The sequence below is a fragment of the Moschus berezovskii genome, chromosome 9 (genome assembly GCF_049115385.1).
Source record: "Moschus berezovskii isolate FMDL1 chromosome 9, NW_MosBer_1.0, whole genome shotgun sequence".
Lineage (NCBI taxonomy): Eukaryota > Metazoa > Chordata > Mammalia > Artiodactyla > Moschidae > Moschus > Moschus berezovskii.
Window position 1 is genome coordinate 16,240,776 of NC_142468.1, and position 26,125 is coordinate 16,266,900.

Here is a 26,125-nt window from a genome sequence, read left to right on the forward strand (position 1 = left end):
GCTTAAGAGAAGAATAAAGAAAAAAAGAATGAAAAGAATTGATAGTCTCAGAGACTTCTGGGACAATATTAAATGCACCAACATTTGAATTATAGGGAGAAGAACAGAAAAAGAAAGGGTCTGACAACATTTTTGAAGAGATTATATTTGAAAACTTCCCTAACATGGGAAAGGAAATAATGAAGTCCAAGAAATACAGAGAGTACCATACAGGATAAACCCAAGAAGAAACATGCCAAGACACATATTTATCAAACTAACAAAAATTAAACAAAAAGAAAAAATATTAAAAGCAGCAAGGGAAAGACAACAAGTAACATATAAGAGAAATTCCATAAGGTTAACAGTTGATCTTTCAGTAGAAACTCTGTAGGCCAGAAAGGAATGACAATATATATTTAAAGTAATGAAACTGAAAAATCTACAACTAAGATTACTCAGTATGGATCTCATTCAAAATTGATGGAGAAATTGAAAGATTTATAGACAAGCAAAAGTTAAGAGAATTTAGCACCACCAAAAAAGCTTTACAACAAATGCTAATGGAAATCCTATAGGCAGGAAACACAAGAGAAGGAAAAGGCTTACAAAAACAAACCCAAAACAATTAAGAAAATACCAGTAGGAACATATATATCAAGTTATTTTAAATATAAATGAATCAAACACTCCAACCATAAGACACAGAGTAGCTGAGTGGATACAAAAACAAGACCCATAAACATGCTGTCTACAAGAGACCCACCTCAGACCTAGGACACATACAGACTGAAAATGAGAGGACAGAAAAAGATATTCCATGCAAATGGAAATTTTAAAAAGCCAGAGTAGCAATTCTCATATCAGACAAAACAGACTTTAAAATAAAGAATATTACAAGAGATAAGGAAGGACATTACATAATGATCAAGGGATCAAGGAAACATGACAATTGTAAATATTTATGCACCCAACAAAGGAGTACCTCAATACATAAGGCTAACACTAATAGACATAAAAGGGGAAATTGACAGTAAAACAATAATAGTAGGGGACTTTAACACTCCACTTAGACAAATAAGACAAATCATCCAGACAGAAAATTAATAAGGAAACACAAGCCTTAAATGATACATTAGACCAAGTGTACCCAACTGACATCTTCAGGACATTCCACCCAAGTGTACAAGGAGCAAACATTCTCCAGGATAGATAATATATTGTGTCACAAATCAAACCTTGGTAAATTTAAGAAAATTGAAATTGTATCAAGCATCCTTTCTGACCACAATACCATGAAACTAGATATAAATTACAGGGAAAAAAAACTGTGAAAAACACAAATACACAAAGGTTAAACAATACACTTCTAAATAACCAATAGGTTATTAAAAGAAATCAAAAAAGACCTAGAAACACACGACAGTGGAGACACGATGACCCAAAACCTATGGGATGCAACAAAAGCAGTTCTAAGAGAGAAGTTTATAGCAATACAATCTACCTTAAGAAACAAGAAAGACATCTAATAGATAACCTAACCTTATACCTAAAGCAATTGGAAAAAGATGAAACCCCCCCCCAAAAAAAACCCAAAAAAACAAACCCCAAAGTTAGTAGAAGGAAAGAAATCATAAACATCAGAGCAGAAATAAATGAAAAAAAATGAAACAACAGCAAAGAGCAATAAAACTAAAAGCTGGTTCTTTGAGAATATAAACAAAACTGGCAAAACATTAGCCAGACTCATTAAGAAAAAAAGGGAGGAGAATCAAGTCAACAAAATTAGAAGTGATAAAAGAAGTGACGATAGGCAATGTAGAAATACAAAGGATCAGAAGAGACTTCTACAAGCAGCAGACTGGATGAAGAATGAATTGGAATCAAGGTTGCTGGAAGAAATATCAATAACCTCAGATATGCAGATGACACCACCCTTATGGCAGAGAGTGAAGAACTAAAGAGCCTCTTGATGAAAGTGAAAGAGGAGAGTGAAAAAGCTGGCTTAAAGCTCAACATTCCAAAAATTAAGATCATGGCATCCAGTCCCATCACTTCATGGAAAATAGATGGGGAAACAATGGAAACAGTGACAGACTTTATTTTGGGGGGCTCCAAAAACACTGCAGATGGTGACTGCAGCCGTGAAATTAAAAGACACTTGCTCCTTGGAAGAAAAGGTATGACCAACCTAAACAGCATATTAAAAAGCAGAGACATTACTTTGCCAACAAAGGTCCATCTAGTCAAAGCTATGGTTTTTCCAGTAGTTATATATGGATGTGAGACTTGGACTATAAAGAAAGCTGAGCACCCAAGAATTGATGCTTTTGAACTGTGGTGTTAGAGAAGACTCTCGAGAGTCCCCTGAACTGCAAGGAGATCCAACCAGTTCATCCTAAAGGAAATCAGTCCTGAATATTCATTGGAAAGACTGATGCTGAAGCTGAAACTCTAATACTTTGGCCACCTGATGTGAAGAACTGACTCATTGGAAAAGACCCTGATGTTGGGAAAGACTGAAGATGGGAGGAGAAGGGCATGACAGAGGAAGAGGATGAGATGTTTGGATGGCATCACCGACTTGATGGACATGAGTTTGAGTAGGCTCTGGGAGTTGGTGATGGACAGGGAAGCCTGGCATGCTGCAGTCCACAGGGTTGCAAAGAGTCAGACAAGACTGAGTGACTGAACTGAACTGATATGCCAATAAAACAGACAACCTGGAAGAAATGGACAAATTCTTGGAAAAGTTCAGCTTTCCAAGGCTGAACCAGGAAAAAATAGAAATTATGAACAGATCAATCAGAAGCACTGAAATAAAAACTGTGATTAAAAAATCTCCCAAAAAACAGAAGTCCACGGCCAGATGGCTTCACAGGTGAATTCTATCAAATGACTGCATGCTCAGTTGCTTCAGTTGTGTCCGACTTTTTGCGACCCTATGGACTGTAACCCACCAGGCTCCTCTGTCAATGATGATTCTCCAGGCAAGAATACCGGAGTGGGTTGCCATGCCCTTCTCCAGGGGATCTTCCCAACCCAGGGATTGAACCGGCATCTCTTATGTTTCCCGCATTGGCAGGCAGGTTATTACCACAAGCGCCACCTGGGAAGCCAATCGAACATTTAGAGAATAGCTAATGTCTAACCTTCTCAAACTCTTCCAAAAAACCACACAGTGGGGAACACTCATTCTGTGGGGCCACCATCACTCTGATACCAAAATCTCACAAGGGGACATCACAGAAAAGGAAAGTATAGGCTGGTATTGCTGATGGACAGAGATGCAAAAGTCCTGCAAGATTCCAGCAAAGAGAAGCCAACAACATAGTAAAGGATCAGATGCCATGATCAAGTGGGCTTCATCCCCAAGAGGCAAAGATGCTTCAATATACACACATCAGTGTGGTCACCATGTTAACCAAGTGAAAGATACAATCATATGATAATCTCAGCAGATGCAGAAAAAGCTCTGGACAAAATTCAACACCCTTTTATGATAAAAACTCTTCAGAAAACTGGCATAGAAGGAACCTACCTCAACATAATAAAGGCCATATATGACAAATCCACAGCAAACATTATCCTCAGTGGTAAAAAACTGAAAGCACATCCTCCAAGATCAGGAACAAGACAAGGGTGCCCACTCTTGCCACTATTATTCAACAGTTTTGGAAGTCCTAGCCATGGCAATCACTGAAGAAAAAGAAATAAAATGAATCCAGATTGGAAAAAAAGAAGTAAAGCTCTCATTGCTTGCAGATAATATGATACTATACATACAAAGATACTAAAGATCCTATCAGAAAATTACTAGAGCTAATCAATGAATTTAGTAAAGACACATGATACAAAGTCAACACACAGAAACCCTCTGTATTCCTATACACTAACAACAAAAAATCAGAAAGAGAAATTAAGGACTCAATCCCATTTACCATTGCAACCAAAAGAATAAAATACTTAGGAACAAACCTACCTAAAGAGACAAAGGACCTATACACAGAGAACTATAAGACACTCATGAAAGAAATCAAAGACGACACAAACAGATGAAGAGATGTAGCATGCTCTTGGATTCAAAGAATCAAAATTATGAAAATTAGTCTACTACCCAAGCAATCTACAGATTCAATGCAATCCCTATCAAATTGCCAATAGCATTTTTCACAGAACTAGAACAAAATATTTCACAATTTGTAAGAACCCGAATAGCTTAAGCAATCTTAAGAAAAATGGAGCTAGAGAAATCAACCTTCCTGACTTCAGACTATACTAAAAAGTTACAGTCATCGAGGCAGTATGGTACTGGCACAAAAACAGATATACAGACCAATGGAACAAGATAGAAAGCCCGGAGATAAACCCACACACCTATGGGCACCCTGTCTTTGACAAAGGAGGCAAGAATATGCAGGAAAAAGGACAGTCTCTTCAATAAGTGGTGCTGGGAAAACTGGACAGTTATGTATAAAAGAATGAATATAGAACATTTCTCACCACCACACACAAAAATAAACTCAAAATGGATTAAAGACCTAAATGGAAGACCAGAAACTATAAAACTTAGATGAACGCATAGGCAGAACACTCTTTGACATACATTGCAGCAAGATCCTCTATGACCCACCTCTAAGAGTAATGGAAATAAAAACAAACGGGACCTAGTTAAACGTAAAAGCTTTTGCAAAGGAAACCAAAAACAAGGTGAGAAGACAACCTTCAGAATTGGAGAAAATAACCACAAACGAAGCAACCGATAAAGGATTAGTCTCCAAAATATACAAGCAGCTCATGTAGCTCAATATCAGAAAAACAACCCAATCAAAAAAAAAAAACAGACAGAAGACCTAAACAGACATATCTCCAAAGAAGAGATACAGCTGGCTAATACACACATGAAAAAATGCTCAGCATTGTTCATTATTAGAGAAATGCAAATCAAACTACAAGAAGGTATCACCTCACACTGGTCAGGATGGCCACCATCATCAAAAAATCAACAAACAAAAAGTGCTGGAGAGGATGTGAAGAAAAGGGAACCCTCGTGCACAGCTGGTGGGAATGAAAACTGATACAGCCACTATGGAGGACAGTACAGAGACTTCTTAACAAACTAGGAATAAAACGACCATATGACCCGATGGCTGGATGGCATCACCGACTCTGTGGACATGAGTTTGAGTGTACTCCGGGAGTTGGTGATGGACAGGGAGGCCTGGCGTGCTGTGATTCATGGGGTCGCGGAAAGTCAGACACGACTGAGTGACTGAACTGAACTGAACTGAACTGATGACCCAGCAATCCCACTACTGGGCACATACCCTGAGTGTGTGTGCTCAGTCACATCCAACTCTTTGTGACCCCACGGACTGTATCCCACCAGGCTCCTCTTGTCCATGGAATTTTCCAGGCAAGAATACGGGAGTGGTTTGCCACTTTCTGCTCCAGGGATCTTCTCAACCCAGGGATCAAACCCATGTCTCTTGTGTCTCCTACACTGGCAGGTAGATTCTTTACCACTAGCACCACCTAGGAAGCCCACATACCCTGAGAAAACCATAATTCAAAAAGATACATATGCCCCCCAAAGTTCATTGCACCACTATTTACAATAGCTAGGACATGGAAGTAACCAAGATCTCCATTGACAGATAAATGGATAAAGAAGTTGTGGTACATGTATGAGTGGAATATCACGCAACCATAAAAAGGACTGAATCTGAGTCAGTTCTAGTGAGGTGGACAAACCCAGAGCCTGTTACACACAGTGAAGCAAGTCAGATAAAAACAAGTATCATATATTAATGCATATATGGAATTTAGAAAAATGGTACAGAGGAACCTATCTGCAGGGCAGGAATAAAGATGCTGACATAGAGAAGAGACTTGCAGACACAGCTGGGGGAAGGGAGGATGGCATGAATTGTCAGTAACACTGAAACATACATTACCATATGTAATACACACAGCTAGTGAGAAGTTGCTGTATAACACAGGGAACTCACCCCAGTGCTCTGTGACAACATAGAAGGGTGGGAGGTAGGAAGGAGATTCAAGAGGGAAGGGACATATGTATACTTATGGCTGATTCATGTGTGTGGTTGTATAGGCAGAAACCAACATAACATTGTAAAGCAATTGCCCTCCAATTAAAAAAAACAAAAAACGAAACCACAGTAAACGGTCTTGCTCTTTTAGCCTGGAAGTGGTGATGGACAGGGAGGCCTGGCATGCTGTGATTCATAGGGTCGCAAAGAGTCGGACACGACTGAGCGACTGAACTGAACTGAACTGAAACTTGCTAAACTGTATCAGAAATTTCCTTTTCATTTGATTTGGCCAAACTGTCTCACAAGTAAAACGGGGCCCTGTATCCAAGCATCTAGGACACACGGAGAGAGGCGCCCGTTTTCCTGGTGTCCGTGCAGGCAACTCAAAGTGGGAACGACTTGCGTGGACAGGCTGCCTCTGCGTGACCCACATGCTGGCTCCATGCCCCTCACATACCTGCTTCCAGGAGGGGTAGAGTGGCTCTCAGGAGCTTGGGGGTCTGACTGAATTGACCACGTTGGGCCACTGGGACTGATGACAGGCCGAAGTGTGGGGGGAGTTGAAGCACTGCTTCTGTTTATGACACCGCTTGCCAGATTCAGGTTTGTTACCTAGAAATGAAGTGAGGGAAATAAACTGACTTTACAGAGTTTTAGAAAAGCATCATTAAAAACATATTGGGGAAATCATGTAGAGTCCAGGCGATGCTGACTCATCTGGGCTGACACAGTGGTTGTCACAAAGGCACGTATTAGAGAGTGACTTTGGTGCACATCCAAGAGCAGAGCTGAGGGTACCAAGTGTCAGTATAAGTTAACAAGTATTTATTCCACTCCTACCACGTGCAAAGCACCATACTATACTAGGTGCAGTAAAATACAAAGATTAATAACAAAGAGGGTAAGTATTTACTGAGTATTTACTGTGTCATGCAAGGTTCTAAGAATCAGGCAGACTACTTAGCCTTTCTGACCCTTGTGTCCTCATATGAAAGTTCTAAATGCTCAACAAATTTTTGTTATAAATAATAATTAGGTAAAAAAAAAAAATCAATTCTGTGATTTTTGTCAGGACCCAAGGCCATAATTACCTCCATACCACCCAGCTCTTGTCTTCCCGGGACATACATTGCTAATGAGTAATAAAATAATTTGGGGCTCACTTAGCTATGCCCTCAGAGTCGTCTTTACACAGTCCTCCAGGCAGCTGTCTCCAATGAATCAGAACTGACAGGGGAGACAACTATTTTCAATCCTTGTTCGAGAACAATACTATCCAACAGAACATATTGTGATGGAAATGTTCTATAAACTGCACAGTTCAATACAGTCGTCACCGGCCACACATAACTATTGTGCACTTGAAATATGACCAATGTGACTGAGGAACTGGATTGTATGCTGCATTTAACTTAAACTTTAAAAGCCACATGAAGGCCGTGGCCATCTTATCGGACAGCACAGCTCTACAGCCTTGACCAGATCTGGCTGAATCCTATGAGCACAGATTTATGCCTGCCTAAGTGGTTGTATTGGAGAAGTAAATGGTAACTCGCTCCAGTATTCTTGCCTGGAGAATCCCATGGACGGAGAAGCCTGGTAGGCTACAGTCCACGGGGTCGCAAAGAATCGGACACGACTGAGCGACGGAACAGAACGGAAGTGGTTGTATATTGTCACCCTGCTTATTTAACTTATATGCAGAGTACATCATGAGGAACGCTGGGCTGGAAGAAGCACAGGCTGGAATCAAGATTGCTGGGAGAAATATCAATAACTTCAGATATGCAGATGACACCACCCTTATGGCAGAAAGTGAAGAGGAACTCAAAGGCCTCTTGATGAAAGTGAAAGAGGAGAGTGAAAAGTTTGGCTTAAAGCTCAACATTCAGAAAACAAAGATCATGGCATCTGGTCCCACCACTTCATGGGAAATAGATGGGGAAACAGTGGAAACAGTGTCAAACTTTATTTTTTTGGGCTCCAAAATCACTGCAGATGCTGATTGCAGCCATGAAATTAAAAGACGCTTACTCCTTGGAAGGAAAGTTATGACCAACCTAGACAGCATATTGCCAACAAAGGTCCGTCTAGTCAAGGCTGTGGTTTTTCCTGTGGTCATGTATGGATGTGAGAGTTGGACTGTGAAGAAAGCTGATCACCGAAGAATTGATGCTTTTGAACTGTGGTGCTGGAGAAGACTCTTGAGAGTCCCTTGGACTGCAAGGAGATCCAACCAGTCCATTCTAAAGGAGATCGATCCTGGGTGTTCATTGGAAGGACTGATGCTGAAGCTGAAACTCCAATACTTTGGCCACCTCATGTGACGAGTTGACTCAATGGAAAAGAGTCTGATGCTGGGAGGGATTGGGGGTGGGAGGAGAAGGGGACGACAGAGAATGAGATGGCTGGATGGCATCACCGACTCTGTGGACATGAGTTTGTGTGAACTGTGGGAGTTGGTGATGGACAGGGAGGCCTGGCGTGCTGTGATTCATGGGGTCTCAAAGAGTCGGACACGACTGAGCGACTGAACTGAACTGAACTGAAGTTCAGTCTCGGAGAAGGCAATAGCAACCCACTCCAGTACTCTTGCCTGGAAAATCCCATGGATAGAGGAGCCTGGTGGGCTGCAGTCCATGGGGTCGCTAAGAGTCGGACACAACTAAGTGACTTCACTTTCACTTTTCACTTTCATGCATTGGAGAAGGAAATGGCAACCCACTCCTGTGTTCTTGCCTGGAAAATCCCAGGGACAGGGGAGCCTGTTGGGCTAACGTCTATGGGGTCGCACAGAGTCAGACACGACTGAAGCGACTTAGCAGCAGCAGCAAGTTCAGTCTAAGCAAATTATCTCCAGATTAAATGAGTTTTGAATGTCTCTAGTTCTTTCTTTTAGCTTCACAGTTTTTTCTAGAATAGGCAGAATTCCTTGAACTAAAACAGACCCACGCATCAACTCTGGTGGCCCTAGCTACACTTTGTCTTGACTACGGATAGGGCTGAACAAAGGGCAGGGCAGGTCTTGAGAAACTCTATAAGCCAATTAGAGTTCACACCTGGCAGTTTCTTCCTTAAAGGGACAGAATGACAATGACTACTCCTGTCATAGGCTCCCTTTGCTTCCCTGTCCATCTACATTTCTCCAGATAACATAACAAAACCAGCTTTGATAAAATGAAGAGAAAGTGCAAAATGGCATTTAATTATACCTGATTTGCAACAAATGGATAACATGTCACTACTAAAGAATTTTTTTTTAATCACAAGGCTCACAACACTTAAAGGCACAGCACCGGTCACAAAACAGAGGCTCGTCATTTTGGTGAGGAGGATCAGACTACTAAGGTAGAGGTGGTCTGGCAACCCACTCCAGTATTCTGGCCTGGAGAATCCCATGGACAGAGGAGCCTGGCAGGCTATAGTCCATAGGGTCGCACAGTCGGACACAACTGAAGTAACTTTACACAGCATAGTCGCCATTGGGCCAGTTGGCTTCTCTGGGCTAATAATCAGAGACTACGCTACTAAATCTAGGCTGGTCAACTCACGAATTTATGCCATCAGTTGCAAAGGGGTCTGGAAGACAGGATAGTTAAAGAACATGTCTTACTGATAAAGGATATCAACATCTTCATGTTGCTTATAAGAACTTTATAAGTCTATGTTTGGATCTCTAAAATGTTTTGCCATAGTTAGTTTTTAAGCAAATACAAAATCAGGTTCCTTTATAATAATAGTAATGACAACAAAGTTGGATTAGCGCTAATGATGGCTAACTTTAATCAGTATTTTGTTTTTACTAGGCATTGTTCTAGACAATTAACTCAATCTTCAAGACGCATCTGTTAGGTACAATTATTGCCCTCATTTATAGATGGGGAAACTGAGATTAAGAGGTAAAATAATTTGCTCAAGAACAAATAATTGTTATCTATAAGCCCTAGTTTCAATTCCTGTTTGGCTTCATACAAAACCTCCCGATCTTGTAGTTTTAACCACTGAGTTATTCCCACTGCCTTATAACTTTCAATCTGAACTTACTATTCTGTCTGTGGGCTGGCATTTGCATTATCCAGGAGTTTGTTAAAAATACAGACTCAGCCCAGTCTCAGCCCCACTGAACAGAAATCTGTATTTGACAAGAGCCACAGGTAATTCACGTGCATCTTTAAGCTTGAGAAGCACTTGCTACAGGGCATGGTAGGAAAAGAAAGAACAGGAAAGGGAACCTTGCAAAGCGAGACCTCCGTAAAGCTCAGGGAATTGTCCAAAAACCAGCAGAAACGCCCTAATGGAGTGAGGAACACCATACAAAACCACCAAAGGGAAGAAGTAGAGAAAACAATTCTGTCAAGAATTTTGAGGTTTGACTGTGGCTCACTGTCATTCGGATGTTCAAACATTAACATGCGCAATGTCAAGTACGCCAAGGATGCAAAAGTGGATGAAACAGTTTGGAACAAGCTTCATGGAACTTCAAGTCTAGCCTATCATGCTGCCATGAAAAATGGCGGTCATGAAAAATAAATCAAGACAAGGGCTTCCCTGGTGGCTCAAGGATAAAGAATCCGCCTGCCAACGCAGAAGACACGGGTTTGATCCCTGATCCGGGAAGATTCCACATGCCTCGGAGCAACTAAGCCCATGTACCACACCTATTGAGACTGTGCTCCAGAGCCCGGGAGCCGCAACTACAGAGCCCATGTGCCTCAACTACTGAAGCCTGTGTGCCCCACAGCCCGTGCTCCACAAAAAGAGAAGCCACTGCAGAGAAGCCCACATGCCCCAACTCCAGAGGGGCCCCCAGTCACCATAACCAGAGAAAAGCCCAGACAAATAAATAAATAAAATTATGTATAAAAAATAAACCAAGATATTTAAGCCTCATAACAATCAGCTTGTTTAACATTCTTCCACCCATGCCTTTCTCTAAGTGAAGGAGAATCCAGTCTCAAGCTTGTGCGTGCGTGCGTGCGTGCCAAATCCCACCTGAGCCTCAGGGTCCGCTGGCAGAAGTTTCACCCCCTGCTCTTCTCCTCCCCCTCCTCTTCCTCTGCTCCCACTCTCTCGGAGCGCCTTCTGCAGAAGTTCCACTCCCGTTCCCTTCCTCATGTCCATTGCCACGCTGACCTCAGGGTGTTTTTTCTTTCAGTACCAAAACTCTGTTTATTTTAGAGCCAACCTTCCGAATAAGGCAGGTGAGCAAATATCTGAATGTGTGGGGTAGGGACACATTGCACGCATTCCATCTAGACAGGTGTTTAAATTACTGCGGGAATAAATACAGGTGATGGATTGAGAAAAGGGGCAGCAGAAACAGAGAGGGAGGCCAATTTCCGGTGGCTGGCCCGCCCAAGTGTTCCTGCTTGTTACTGCTGTTTGCTAAAAGTAGCACCACTGCCAGTGCTGTAATTAAAATATGATGGTATTGCCCTGATGGCTTCCCAGAATATACTTGCCACCCACTCAGACACATAACCTTTTGGTATCCAGAAAGGATCCAGGGCCAGGCCTAACTATATCACTGTTGCTCTGTAGGCATGCTCGAGAAATGCTACAGTCCTGAATGCTCAAAAGAAGTCCAAAACTCAAAGATTTAAGATCATAAATATTTAGTCTATTGCTGCAAAGCCTTGGGTAATGTCCCATACTCTTGTATGGGTGGCCATACTCTTAAAATGTGGCGTCTGCCCTTAAGCCATGAAGGAGTTGGTAATCGAGTGAGAAAAACATCCAGACAAATAGCAATATTAAAGGCCTCCAGGATATGGTAATTGCCATAATAAAGGCATTAGGGAAATTCAAAGAAGGTAATTGAACTGGTCCTAAAATGATAGGTAGGAGGACTGGTATGGGGCTGGTGGAATGGTGGTGGCTCCAAGGAGAAAAGATGAGGCAGGATTAAAAGTGCAGAGACAGATAAGCAGGAAGAGTCTCTGAGAAACAGAAAGGACTCTAATTTGGCTAAAGCTTAGAGCAATGGAAGATGGGAACCAACAGGAGAACACCTTGGGGAGGTCCCTGAATTCCACTCTCTTCATCTAGTAGACAGCAGTAAGATGGCTCGCAGATGCTGACAGAGTAGGGCTATGCCAGGACTGTGGGGAAGCGGGGAAATCTGGCTGAGAGTCAGCACGGTCAGGAGAGACATATGGATGGGATGCAGGACACGCTTTGCTCATCTCTCCTCATCCCTGCCCCCGCACCCCGCCCCAAGGCTGAAGAAGAGTGCCGGGCCTTGGAACTGGAGAATGGCATTTGTAGTATGATGATAAAAGCTCTCAAGTTCACATTTTCTTTTTTGAATCAGCCCTCTTTTGGATTACGTCCTCCCAAACAGCTGGCAAGGCAAGTTAGCACTGCCCACCATTTATGAAGGGAAGATCCAAGAGTGGGCATCTTAGGCCAGCTTCGTTCTAGGGCCTCATGGGGAAATGTGCATTTCCTTAGATTTATCATTCCATGCCTCCCCTCAACAGGAAAATGGTTTGAGGATCAAGACAGGGAGGTGGGCCAGGAGCAAGGTGCCCAGGAGGCAGACTAGATGGCTTCTGTCTAAGCCTGAGACCTGGAGGCAAAAGAAGACATTGGCTCATCCGGCCCATGTCACCAAAGCTAGGATTCCTACTCAGGAGACTGGAGCCAAAAATCTTATAGAGATAAAGGGACGCTTTGGCCTGGGAGATCGTCTCTGGAATCTTCTCTTGACTCTCAAGTTAGCTGCTATGGAATCTGGACTCCAGCCATAGATCTCTTGTAGTCAGTGTTTAATGACCAATAACTTCTAGATCCACCATGGAACAACAAAAACAAACAAACTGACGTTTAAGGATAGTGAGGTTTTAGCAAATATTTGAAAAGACAAAAGAGGTTAATGAAAAAAAGAGAAGCTGCCAGTGTCTACTGCGATACTGAGTCCCCCACCATATCAACAGTAACTAGCATCTACTCATGTGCATGCATGTGCCTCCAGAGACGCTCAGAGGGCTCAAACAAACCTTGTGCGCAGAGGACCCAGAGATCCCACAGGGACTGAGACAGAACTGTGTTTGAGTGTCTCCTGCGGAGGTACAGGTCAGCAGTGGACTGCCGCAGGGACAGGGGCTCTGGGTGCAGTAGTAGTATGGCATAAGTCCTCTTGGAGGAGGTTGCCATTAACCCCACCATAGAGCCACCAGAGCTTACGCAGGACTGGGAAACAGACTTTTAGAAAGAGAAAAAAGCATATTAAAAAGCAGAGACATTACTTTGCCAACAAAGATCTGTCTAGTCAAAGCTATGGTTTTTCCAGTAGTCATGTATGGATGTGAGAGTTGGAGTACAAAGAAAGCTGAGTGCCGAAGAATTGATGCTTTTGAACTGGGGTGTTGGAGAAGACTCTTGAGAGTCCCTTGGACAGCAAGGAGATTCAACCTGTCCGTCCCAAAGGAAATCAGTCCTGAATATTCATTCGAAGGACCGATGCTGAAGCTGAAACTCCAATACTTTGGCCACCTGATGTGAAGAACCAACTCATTGGAAAAGACCTCGATGCTGGGAAAGATTGAAGATGGGAGAAGGGGATGACAGAGGATGAGACGGTTGAATGGTATCACTGACTCAATGGACATGAATTTGAGTAAGCTCCAGGATTTGGTGATGGACAGGGAGGCCTGGCGTACTGCAGTTCATGGGGTACCAAAGAGTCGGACATGACTGAGCGACTGGAACTGAACCACTGTGCACGCATGTGCCATCAATCCCTCAAGAACAAGACACTCTCCACTTACAGCAGGCCCCAGGGTTCTACATTTCTACAGATATAGTTTGTCTACAAATGTAGTGGCAAAAACCCTTCTCTAACTGGGGCTTATGGGTTTTCACAAGACTTTCACCTTTCTGAACTGAACTGAACTGAACATAGTACCAAGGTGTCTCATTGCTGCCTGGGAAAACACAAGCAGCAAATACAGATATAGCTATCCCAGGAGAGGCAGGAATTATCTCCAACCTGGAAACTGAAAACCCAGAGGCTATTTTGGGTTTCACCATTAGCCCTAGGAAGGTCCTTCACACCACATTAGTAGAGTTGGATCCTGAAATCTTGTTGCTAGTGCCCTGCGCTTTACTTTCCAATGTTAGATTTATTTTTCACAGAAGAGTTCCTTCAGCTATAAAGGATCCTTGCCATTACACTGTTTCAAGAGCATAATGGTAGACTTGAAGAGCTTCATGCCATGTTTTGCATTGTATTCTAATTATAGGTTTATTCACTTATCTTGCCCCACAAATTACATGGTCCCTTAGGACAAGGACTGCATCTTATTCCCTTTTGTATCCCTGGAGTTTACCCAGTAGGCACAAAAGTATTTCTGTGGGTCTCATCTAGTCTCAAATAACCCTCACAAACACACCTCAATCTCCAACTAGCAGCTAGTTTCACCAGTGAGTTAAAAAGTGATTCATGTCACTGGAAGGCTTGCAAGGAAATTAAAGGTTCCAAATTACCTCTTTTTAAAAATACCGTAAGGGAAGGACTGCTTTGGAATAAGGGGAAATGAATAATCAGTGACTAGAGTGAGAGATAAGCGTTGCTCTTGCTATTATCAACCCGCATAATTTCAGAGATGATTTCTGCCCGGTCTTGAAGTTTTGGGCAAAGTTCTCAAATGGGTTGAATAATAGCTTAGACACACAGATTTTATCGCTTGTTAACGAATATACTACATATGCTTTTCATGACACTGAAACAGCAAACAGCTAACACTCCATTTGAGATTCACTCAGGTAACCTCAGGTTCACTAAGGCTGTTTGCAAATTTCATGTATCTTATTTATTAAAATGGAGATGGAAATTCAACATCAGAGACTTAGTTATAGCTTAACGTGAGAACAAATCAGTGGCAGAGCATTCCCAATGCAGCTTACAATCTTGGCATAGCTCAGTCTCCTCGTTATAGCATGGTCCATAAAATCTTAACTAAGTCGTCTAATGAGGTCTAGAGATGGGGTTCCACAAGATTATTTCATTAATCCAGCAAATATTTATCAGACACTCTGTGGCATTCTTTTGAGCACTGAGGATAGAACAATCTTTTTTTTTTTTTTTTTAATTAAAAAAATTCTTGCCTTCATGGAGATTATGGCCTGGGGTGGGGTGGAGGGGTTGTATCACTGAAATATACAAAGAATGTCTGAAGCTAAGATAATCACAAATTTTAGAGCAATCACTTTTAGCCAAATTATTGATATTAATGACCATATACTACCTAAAGGTTTTCAGAAGTTCTCAGCTTGGCGACAATGGGTCCACTGGGCATCATGAAGGAGTTAAGCTGGAGGGGGAGGAAATGTTTACGAACCTTCTGAAATTAATGTACATTTCTAAATTTGAGTGCACATTTTTTTCAGGAGAAAAACTGTAACTTGCATTCAATTCTCACTCCAAAAAGGTTAAGACTCACTTCATATCACTGATACGAAGATCAATTTTTCTAAAGCTGTATTCACACTGTACTCTGAACTATACCAGTAGCATCTTGAGAACAACGTTCTCTGTGTCATTCATATACAAAGGCTCATCAGAATACGATGGGATCAACTGAGTCTATCATGGACCCTTCATTCCCCCAGACCATGGGGCCCTGAATGATTTGGAATAGAGAAATGTAGTGGTGAGTCCTATCTGACTTGTTTTACCATATGTCACTAGAACAAAAGGCAATCCTTGAATTAAAAAAAAAAAAAAATCACTGGACCAAGATCTGTTTCACTCAAGATAAATGAAAATGCAAAGTGCCAGATCTGTACTTAATTACATGATTTGCATCACTGGATAAATACTATAGAATATATTAAATTAAGAAACAAGTAAAGAATCATCCTTAAACAGCTACTTTTAAACCATTCTTGCAAGGGCACTTCCTGAGCATGACCACAAACATGTTTTAAGGCATGACCTTCATCTCCTGTTCCTGGATACTGATAAAAAAAATCTCAAGAAAGTTATATTCTAATCAGCAGGAGATATGAGTTCCAGTGTTAATCTCACTTTTAAAGGGGCTAGGAAAAGAAAGGAATCTCTGCAGCTCTGCTGCATTAGCACTCAGTTCTCTTGTCATGTCTTCTCTCATAAACACTGTCACTTACGTGTTCCAAAATCTACAAAGAGTTCCAGATCAAGAATTGCCAAAGACATTCCTGGAAAACCTTACAAGATGGCCAAATCTGTTTCTCGTACTTCTAATTCATTGTTCAGTCTTTGAATCGATGGGGGCTACCACCATGATAAATAGATCTACTCTCACTGCATCTCCGAGGATTAAGAAGGCTGCTCAGGGATGAACCAGAATTCACTACCAAACAATCTGAGGGCTTGGCTACAACTCTACAGCAGCCTTAAGCTCAGTCACTACAGTCTGAGCAGAGGGGAGAGTCCTGTGTGAAATGAGAAGAGGCAGAAAAACACCGAGGGAAAGAGTATAAAGTCAGAGTTGGGTTTGAGTCCTGGTGCCGTCGCTTGCCATTTGTGTGACCTCAGCAGACTGACCTAGGCTTTCAGCAATGTTCTTCATCCGTTAAAAAAAGTCTCTACTTCATACGGTTACAGAGATAATAAAGCACATAAAGTACTTACCACAGTGTCCAGTACAAAGCAGACATTCAACTAATGTCACCTACTTTATTATGAAGGGCAGGTGTATTGTTGATGAAAAAAAAAAAGGAACAGGAATAGTTTTTTAAAACAAATGTAAAAACCAACATAACACAGAAGAGAAATTCTTTTCAATTCAGCAAGCATGTGCATACCAAGTGCTGGGTGATGGGCTCGAAAGAACGCCATCACATAGTTTGTAACAGCAAAAAAGCAGAGACGCGAAACTGTAACATACTTTGTTACAGGGAATGACTAATGATGGGCTCCGGACAGAGACGATGGAAAGATGACGCCTGGCTGGGGTGGCAGGGGATTATTCACTCATTTTAAAAATAATTATCAAGTCCACACTATATACCCAGGTTGGGAAAACCGGTGAAAAAATGGACATGGTCACTTTCCACCTTAATCAGGTATCTTATAGTCCAGTAGAATAACCACATTTACTGAGTACTACCCATGAGTTAAGGTTCTGAGGCAGCAAAGGATACTGCCTCCAAAGAGCTCACTGTTCATTTAAGGAGAGAGTTATCAGGACAAACACAAATAACTGTATGGCGAATGAAATGGCATGCCTATGAGAGAAGTGACACTTACACTGAGCCTGGACAAATGTATATAGTTACATACGGTGTTGCTGTTGTTTAGGCACTAAGTTGTGTCCAACTCTTTGTGGCCCCATGGACTGCAGCAGGCCAGGCTTCCCTATCTCCCGGAGTTTGCTCAAATTCATGTCCATTGAGTCAGTGATGCCATCCAACCATCTCATCCTCGGTCGCCACCTTCTCCCTTCCTCAATCTCTCCCAGCATCAGGATCGTTTCCCATGAGTTGGGTCTTTGCATCAGGCAGCCAAAGTACTGGAGCTTCAGTTTCAGCAACAGTCCTTCCAATGAATATTCAGGCTTGACTTCCTTAAGGACTGACTGGTTTGATCTCCTTGCTGTCCAAGGGACTCTCAAGAGTCTTCTCCAGCTTCGCAATTCGAAAGCATCAAGTCTTTGGTGCTCAGCCTGTGAGAGGTCCAACTCCCAAATCCATACATGACTACTGGAAAAGCCATAGCTTTGACTAGATGGATCTTTGCCAGCAAAGTGATATCTCTGCTTTTTAATGAACTGACGAGCTTTGCCATAGTTTTTCTTCTAAGGAGCAAGCGTCTTTTAATTTCATGGCTGCAGTCACCATCTGCAGGGATTCTGGAACCCAAGAAAAGAAAATCTGCCACTGTTTCCATGTTTTCCCCATCCATTTGCCAAGAAGTGATAGGACCAGATGCCATCTTAGTTTTTTAAATGTTGAGTTTTAAGCCAGTTTTTTCACTCTCCTCTTTCACCTTCATCAAAAGGATCTTTAGTTCCTCATCGTTTTCTGCCATAAGGGTGGTATCATCTGCATATCTGAAGTTGATATTTCTCCTGGCAATCTTGATTCCAACTTGTGCTACAGCCAGTCCAGCATTTCATATGATGTACTGTGCACATAAGTTAAAAAAGCAAGGTGACAAAATAGAGCCTCGACATACTCAGTTATCCATTTTGAAACAGTACATTGTTCCGTGTCCAGTCCTAACTGCTGCCTCTTGAGTTGCATACAGGTTTCTCAGGAGGCAGGTAAGATGGTCCGGTATTCCCATCTCTAAGAATTTTCCTCAGTTTGTTGTGACTCACACAGTCAAAGGCTTTAGCATAGTCAATGAAGCAGAAGTAGATGCTTTTCTGAAATTCCCTTGTTTTTTCTATGATCCAACAGATATTGGCAATTTGATCTCTGGTTCCTCTGCGTTTTCTAAATCCAGTTTGTACATCTGAAAGTTCTCGGTTCATGTACTGTTGACTGGGGAACGTTTCCCAAGAGAAGCTAGCATAAATTAAGGAACAGAGACTAAGAAAATTCTGGATGAGCTGCACAAAAACCTCTGTCTTGGGAAGGGAGACAGGTTGGAGAAGTAACCTGGAGCCACATTCTACATAAAGGCTTTGAATAACATTCAATAGCTGGGGCTTCACTTTGAAGATAACAGGATTCCATTCAAGATTCGTGAGCAAAGGAGTATCATTATCAGACTGGTGGTTTAGAAAGATTCCTTTAGAACAAAGACTAGGGTGAACAGAGGAGAATGGCTGGGAGACCATTTAGGAGGTAACTGTAGTGATCCAGTCCAGAGATAATATAGATAATAAATGAGTCCTTAAGCAGAACAGTAGATGTGAAACAGAGAAGATACATATCCGAGAAATTATAGAGTCAGACTCAACAAGACCTGGCAACAACTGCCCTGACATAGACAGTGAGGAAACAGAGAAGCTGATAAACTAAAGGCTCTGTACTTAAGCCACAAGCAGAACTGCGGTGTCACCGATACAGAGGGGAAGCGGAGAACAGCTAAGTTTTAGATATAGTGAACATTTTTTGAGTATTTTCAAAACATGCTTAAAAAGGACATTGAATATTCTGGGTTCCTGCAATACAGCTGGATGGAGATGTCTAGCAGGCAGTTGGAAATTTGGACATGACACTCAGAAAACAGGTTCAAACTAAAGATGTATATTTGGGAGCAATCTGCAGACCAGTACTAGGTGAAGCTATGGGAAGAGGAAATTTACCCAAGGGGAGACATTACAGAGAGGCATAAAGTTCAGGTGAGTTCTGGAATTCAGATGCATGTTGAAGGATACCTGTGAGAATAGAGGGAAACAGATGCCCAGGCAGCAACCCCCTTCTTTAGCCAGGAAGACTCTGCTGTTGTCAGTTTATACATTTCAGGTCTAAATACCAGTGGCTTTTTTTTTTTTTTTAATTTAAAACAATTTCCTCCTTTATTAGATAAAATGTGGAAAGTGGAATCTAGTTTTTTGGGGGGAAGTATAGGATCAGCTCTCAAAGGAATTACTGAAGGGCTAGAGAAGCTAAGGGAAGTTTTCAGGAAGGAGGCAGTCAATAATAGCACCATGTACTAAAAGAGAATGAGGATTAATAATAGGTGACTGAAGCTGGCAATTAGTCGCTCAGTCATGTCCGACTCTTTTGTGACCCCCATGGACTGTAGCCTGCCAGGCTCCTCTGTCCTTGGGATTTCCCAGGCAAGAATACTGGAGTGGGTTGCCGTTTCCTTCTCCAGGGACTCTTCCCAACCCAGGGATTGAACCCATGTCTTTTGCACTGGCAGGTGAATTCTTTACCACTGAGCCACCTGGGAAGACCTTTGAGAAAGAGTCAAAATGGTAAGAGATTAAAAAAAAGGTTATTTTAGAACACAGGTCAACGACCTAAGGAAAACTGGGAGTTTAAAGCCTGAAGAGACACAAAAGAGCTAGGGAAGGGACAGGATCAACTGGTTCTATGACCGAGAACTGGGAGGCACAAGGGTCCAGGGTTCGTCTTGACACTGTAATTACTCCACTTGACACAGAAGAAAATAAAGGCACAGGGAATTTAAATAACTTGTTCAAAGTCTCACTGACCCAAGGGCTTCTGTTTTTTCCATGTACCCTTTTCTGTTTCTAGAAATGGAGAAAAGGAAAGTATATGACACAAAGAAGCACAACTTTTCTACCCAGAAAAATACAGAACCAAAGAAGCTACACTTAGGGGAAAAAATTACAAAATCAGAACGCAAATGGACAATAGTTCAAACGTGCCAGATACGGTCAGGAGGCAGGAAGAGCAATTCCGGTACTGAATACCTAGGCGTGTGATAACTAAGGGCCGCTGGCGTCAATCCCGGAAAACACCTGTAACCACGTCAAAAAATTGTGATTCCTCTCTGCCAGCTTCACCTTCAAATAGAAATTTCTGAAATTGAGATTTATTCCAGGTCTACCCTGGACCCTGAAGAAATGAGCAGGATCACAATGGAAACTGCTGAAGCAGAAGAAATGATCAAAGAACTCCTTGAGTGTAAACGGATGGGTAAGCGGTGTGAGCCAATGTTCCCGACCTGGGCAGATGCCCTTCTCTAGGACTAGGCGGGAAAGGGGTTGGGTGAGGAGCAAAAGTAAAAAGACATTGAATGCTTTTTCTTTTTTCTTCTCCATCTAAATGAAAAATGGGAGAAGTAAAAAGCATCTCCGCCCTCCCATGTATCTGTCAGCATATTTCCAGGAGGCCCGGCCACATCCTGGGCAGTGGCTGGCCAGGAACAGAGCCTGACGCAGCACATTTGCTAGCACCAGAGCCTCGCCTGGGTGGTCGGCTGTTATTCCTTTGATTAAACTCCCAGGCTGGAAGAGCTGGAGCTGCTCCTAGTGATAGCTGGTCCTGCAATCTCACACTGGCCCGCACAGAGAGGCCGAGGCTCCATCTGTCTCCCCACCTCCCTCTCCTCACTGCAGAGCTGGGCTCCTTTGCCACATTCTTCAGTTCACTGACAGCAGTAACCACAGAGGGCTGCTTCTGTGTGTGCAGAGGGCTGCAGTTGTAAAGCACATCTCTCCTGGCACGGGGGTGAGGAAGAGACAGTGCACTCTCATAGTCAAGCGTCATGCTGTCAGCTACCTACCACAGGGTTCTCTCCCCAACCAGCGAAAGATGCTTTTAGAGCACCCTAGCTTTCAGGGACGTACACACTCATTTCCATAGGATCCCAGCCCCCAGAGATAACCAGCTTCTCACGTGCCAAGGGAAAGAACTAAATCTGACCGTCTCTCTGCTGAGATTTGTTAGGTTGAATAATCCTACATGAAGAACATGTAACTCTAGTTTCCAAGCATATGCAAATACTTCCAAAGTGGCCATGGGGGCCACTTCGTGGTGGCAGAGCAAGTTCAATATTCTTGTATGCTCTAGGCTATAAATAAGCTTAAATCATAGCAGAAATAGTAAAAGTAGTTACAAGATAAATGAAGTCCTGTTTTTAGCCAAATTAATTCATAAGAATCTAGCCTCTAATGGAAATGATGGGCAACTCAAAGGTTTATAATCAAATCTGTAGGCTGTCCGAGTACTTTGCTTTCTTTTCTTTTGGCTAATTGACTATTCCTCAGCATCTTCACCAGCGAGCAGGGAGGAAAAGGGGATGCCACTGCTTCATCCTGCAACCCACCCTCCTCCCAGCTACCTAAGTGAGACAGTTAAAAGGCAAGGTCCATATGTCTCTGGGGCTCCCGGTCACTGCTGAGATAAACAGCCGAGTTCCTTCACAGGTCATTCAAAGCTCTCCTTGAATCAGCCCTTGTCTTCTCCTCCGGCGTCCATTTCAGCTGCTTTCTGCTGACCCTCTATGCGCCAACATCGCTAGCCACCAGCTTTCTGGTTCCCCACGTACACACATGCAAGCTTTTCTTTAGGAGCACGCCCCACCCTTCTGCCACCCACCTGCCTACCCTTAAGATTCAGTGTAGGGGTAATCTCTTCCAAGAAGGCGGCTTCGGCACGCCCACTCCCACCCACATGCTGGGTTAGGTTTTGTTATTCCCTAGAAGCATCTGTGCAGACCCCATGCTAGTACATTCTGTAACACATTGTGTCACGTGTCATGAGGCTGTTTCCCGTACCACACTGTGAGTTACTTCACACTGAGATCTATTGTCTTGTATCATCCCTATGGCTTAGCATGAAGGTTTGGAACACTTCTAAGAGTGTAATAAAATGTTTTTGAATGAATGAGTTAAAACAATGCATTTGAATAAAAAGTTTTATGGAGAATGCGACTAAAACCGTTAATGGCAAGTAGCTGAAATCACAGACAAAATAAAGGAACTCTTTTTCAGAAATTCCCTCAAATTTCAATTTTTCAGGGGAGGGAGGCCATGCCACACAACATGCAGGATCTTAGTTCCCTGACCAGGGACTGAATCCATGCTCCCTGTGATGGAAGTACAGAGTCTCAACTGCTGGACTGCCAGGCAAGCCCCAAATTTCAATTTTTTTTATACTCATCTTCCAAGATAGCATGAAAATTTAAAATCAGCATACGTTATTTAATGGAAGATCTCTTAACACTTTGCCAAGAAAAGTAATATAGAGATATATATCAGGGGTTATGGAATATAATACTTTGGCCACCTGATGCAAAGAGCTGACTCAATGGAAAAGACCCTGACGCTGGGAAAGACTGATGGCAACAGGAGGAGGGGGCAACAGAGGACGAGATGGTTAGATAGCATCATCGACTCAATGGACATGAGTTTGAGCAAACTCCGGGAGACAGTGAAGGACAGGGGAGCCTGTGTGCTGCAGTTCACGCGGTCGCAAAGAGTAGGACACAACTTAGCAATTGAACAACAACATGGCATATAATTAAAGCAAGACCCACAGGAAAATCCACAGCTTGAAATAAAAAAAAAAAAGGAAAGAATGAGTGAAAATAAAGGAAGTACTCAATTCAAGAAATTGGGAGGAAATAAAATAAAGCTATAGAATGCAGAAGGAAGGAAGTTAGCGAAGATAAAACAAGAAGATAACCAATTAAAAAACTATAACAGAAAGAATATATCCTATTGAACAGGGAAGGAGGAAAGAAAATATTCATGAAAAAAGCACAGATGCAAAATAGGAATTGAAAATAAGGAAATAATGACAGATAAGAGGAAATTAGAAACATCTGAAGGAATTACTGTACACAGAGTTGCTTCTGGTGAGCTGAGCTGAAGGTTCACACCCCAAGTCCGGAGAGGAGAGCAGAGCTTTCAGCACGTTCTGACTGGAGGCCCGCCTCTCACCAGAACCACAGACACCTTATCACTTGCCTCAGTGAATAAGCAACCAAGGCACTTTCTTTCAAACACAGCTAGGAGCAAAAGGAAATGGCTAGTAAACAGATGTCCCAGGGCCATATTAAGTCATTATAACATGTTATTATTTACCAGAAAAAGAACAATAGAAGAATTCCCCAAATTCCAAATTAAGGAATTACTTTCTCTGAGGAGAAATAACACATAACTTGAACTTTACAACAGCAACATTCATTTTGGTAACACAACGTTTTATCTAAAAACTGACTTCAAATCAAATCACAAACCTTTAGTTATTAAGAGCCTTCTACAGTTGAAAGAGCGATCTTTTCCAAACATACAGCATTTAGACTTTACAGAAAGGTTTTTGCATACTGCCCTCAAGACCTTGTTGTATTTTCCTCATCAACAAATAAAGACTGTGAGGTGTACAGAATTTGAGTGAGTTGCCCAAGATCACACAGCTAGTAGAAGAAGACAGGTATTTAGACAGCTAATGCAGCCCCTTTCCCACTACAATCCCTCCCTCAGTGCTGCACTAACCATTCTGTTTATTAACCAAGAAGTTAAGGCCAACATCTAAGTGAGTTTAGGTCCCTATAAAGGGAAGTCTGATGGAATTTTAATTCACTGCCACTAAATTCTTCTAAGATGAAATAGACTGAACGGGAATGATTTTCTGATAAGGATACAATCACCTTGGATTCCCACAGGATCAGGATCCTTTCATTTTGGCAAGCTTTGTAGTCTACCAAATGATAGGTAAAAATATGTAAACATTGATATTGGCTATGTCTTCTACTACAATTGCAAAGAAAATTTCTTAATGTCTCGGTGCTTCTCAGTTCAATTTAATTCAGTCACTCAGTCATGTCCAACTCTCTGCGACCCCATGGACGGCAGCACGCCAGGCCTCCCTGTCCATCACCAACTCCCGGAGTTCACTCAGACTCATGTCCACTGAGTCAGTAAGACCATCCCACTATCTCATCCTCTGTCGTCCCCTTCTCCTCCTGCCCTCAATCTTTCCCAGCATCAGGGTCTTTTCAAATGAGTCGGCTCTTTGCATCAGGTAGCCATAGTATTGGAGCTTCAGCTTCAACATCAGTCCTTCCAATGAACACTCAGGACTGATTTCCTTTAGGATGGACTGGTTGGATCTCCTTGCAGTCTAAGGGACTCTCAGGAGTCTTCTCCAACACCATAGTTCAAAAGCATCAATTCTTCTACTCTCAGCTCTCACATCCATACATGACTACTGGAAAAACCATAGCCTTGACTAGACAGACCTTTGTTGGCAAAGTAATGTCTCTGCTTTTTAATATGCTGTCTAGGTTGGTCATGGCTTTTCTTCCAAGGAGTAAGCATCTTTTAATTTCATGGCTGCAGTCACCATCTGCAGTGATTTTGGAGCCCAAAAAAACAAAGTCAGCCACTGTTTCCCCATCTATTTGCCATGAAGTGATGGGACCAGATGCCACGATCTTAGTTTTCTGAATGTTGAGCTTTAAGCCAACTTTTTCACTCTCCTCTTTCACTTTCATCAAGAGGCTCTTTAGTTCTTCTTCACTTTCTGCCATAAGGGGGGGTGTCATCCGCATATTTGAGGTTATTGATATTTCTCCCGGCAATCTTGATTCCAGTTTGTGCTTCTTCCAGCCCGGTGTTTCTCATGATGTACTCTGTATATAAGTTAAAAAAGCAGGTTGACAATATACAGCCTTGACGTACTCCTTTTCTTATTTGGAACCAGTCTGTTGTTCCATGTCCAGTTCTAACTGTTGCTTCCTGACCTGCACACAGGTTTCTCAAGAGGCAGGTCAGGTGGTCTGGTATTCCCATCTCTTTCAGAATTTTCCAGTTTATTGTGATCCACACAGTCAAAGGTTTTGGCATAGTCGATGAAGCAGAAATAGATATTTTTCTGGAACTCTTGCTTTTTCGATGATCCAGCAGATGTTGGCAATTTGATCTTTGGTTCCTCTGCCTTGTCTAAAACCAGCTTGAACATCTGGAAGTTCACAGATCACGTATTGATGAAGTCGGACTTGGAGAATTTTGAGCATGACTTTACTAGCGTGTGAGATGAGTGCAATTGTGCGGTAGTTTGAGCATTCTTTGGCATTGCCTTTCTTTGGGATTGGAATGAAAACTGACCTTTTCCAGTCCTGTGGCCACTGCTGAGTTTTCCAAATTTGCTGGCATATTGAGTGCAGCACTTTCACAGCATCATCTGCCAGGATTTGAAATAGCTCAACTGGAATTCGAACACTTCCACTAGCTTTGTTCGTAGTGATGCTTCCTAAGGCCTACCTGACTTCGGACTCCAGGATGTCTGGCTCTAGGTGAGTGATCACACCATCGTGATTATCTGGGTCATGAAGATCTGTTTTGTATAGTTCTGTGTATTCTTGCCACCTCTTCTTAATATCTTCTGCTTCTGTTAGGTCCATACCATTTCTGTCCTTTATTGAGCCCATCTTTCATGAAATATTCCCTTGGTATCTCTAATTTTCTTAAAGAGATCTCTAGTCTTTCCCATTCTATTGTTTTCCTCTATTTCTTTGCACTGATCACTGAGGAAGGCTTTTTTATCTCTCCTTGCTATTCTTTGGAACTCTGCATTCAAATGGGTATATCTTTCCTTTTCTTCTTTGCTTTTAGCTTCTCTTCTTTTCACAGCTATTTGTAAGGCCTCCTCAGACAGCGATTTTCCTTTTTTGTATTTCTTTGTCTTGGGGGTGGTCTTGCTCCCAGTCTCCTGTACAATGTCACGAA

General features: G+C 42.3%; 1 protein-coding gene across 10 annotated transcripts in view; it reads right to left on the bottom strand.

The window, feature by feature from the left end:
- Window positions 1-26,125, bottom strand: part of TTLL5 (tubulin tyrosine ligase like 5) — a 318,082-nt gene that overhangs the window by 154,449 nt on the left and 137,508 nt on the right. For all 10 annotated transcript variants that reach the window (XM_088839430.1, XM_088839428.1, XM_055435681.2 and 7 more), the window contains one exon: window positions 6,493-6,647. In XM_088839430.1, the coding sequence (XP_088695556.1) occupies window positions 6,493-6,647 (155 nt within the window). The remainder of the gene's footprint in view (window positions 1-6,492; window positions 6,648-26,125) is intronic.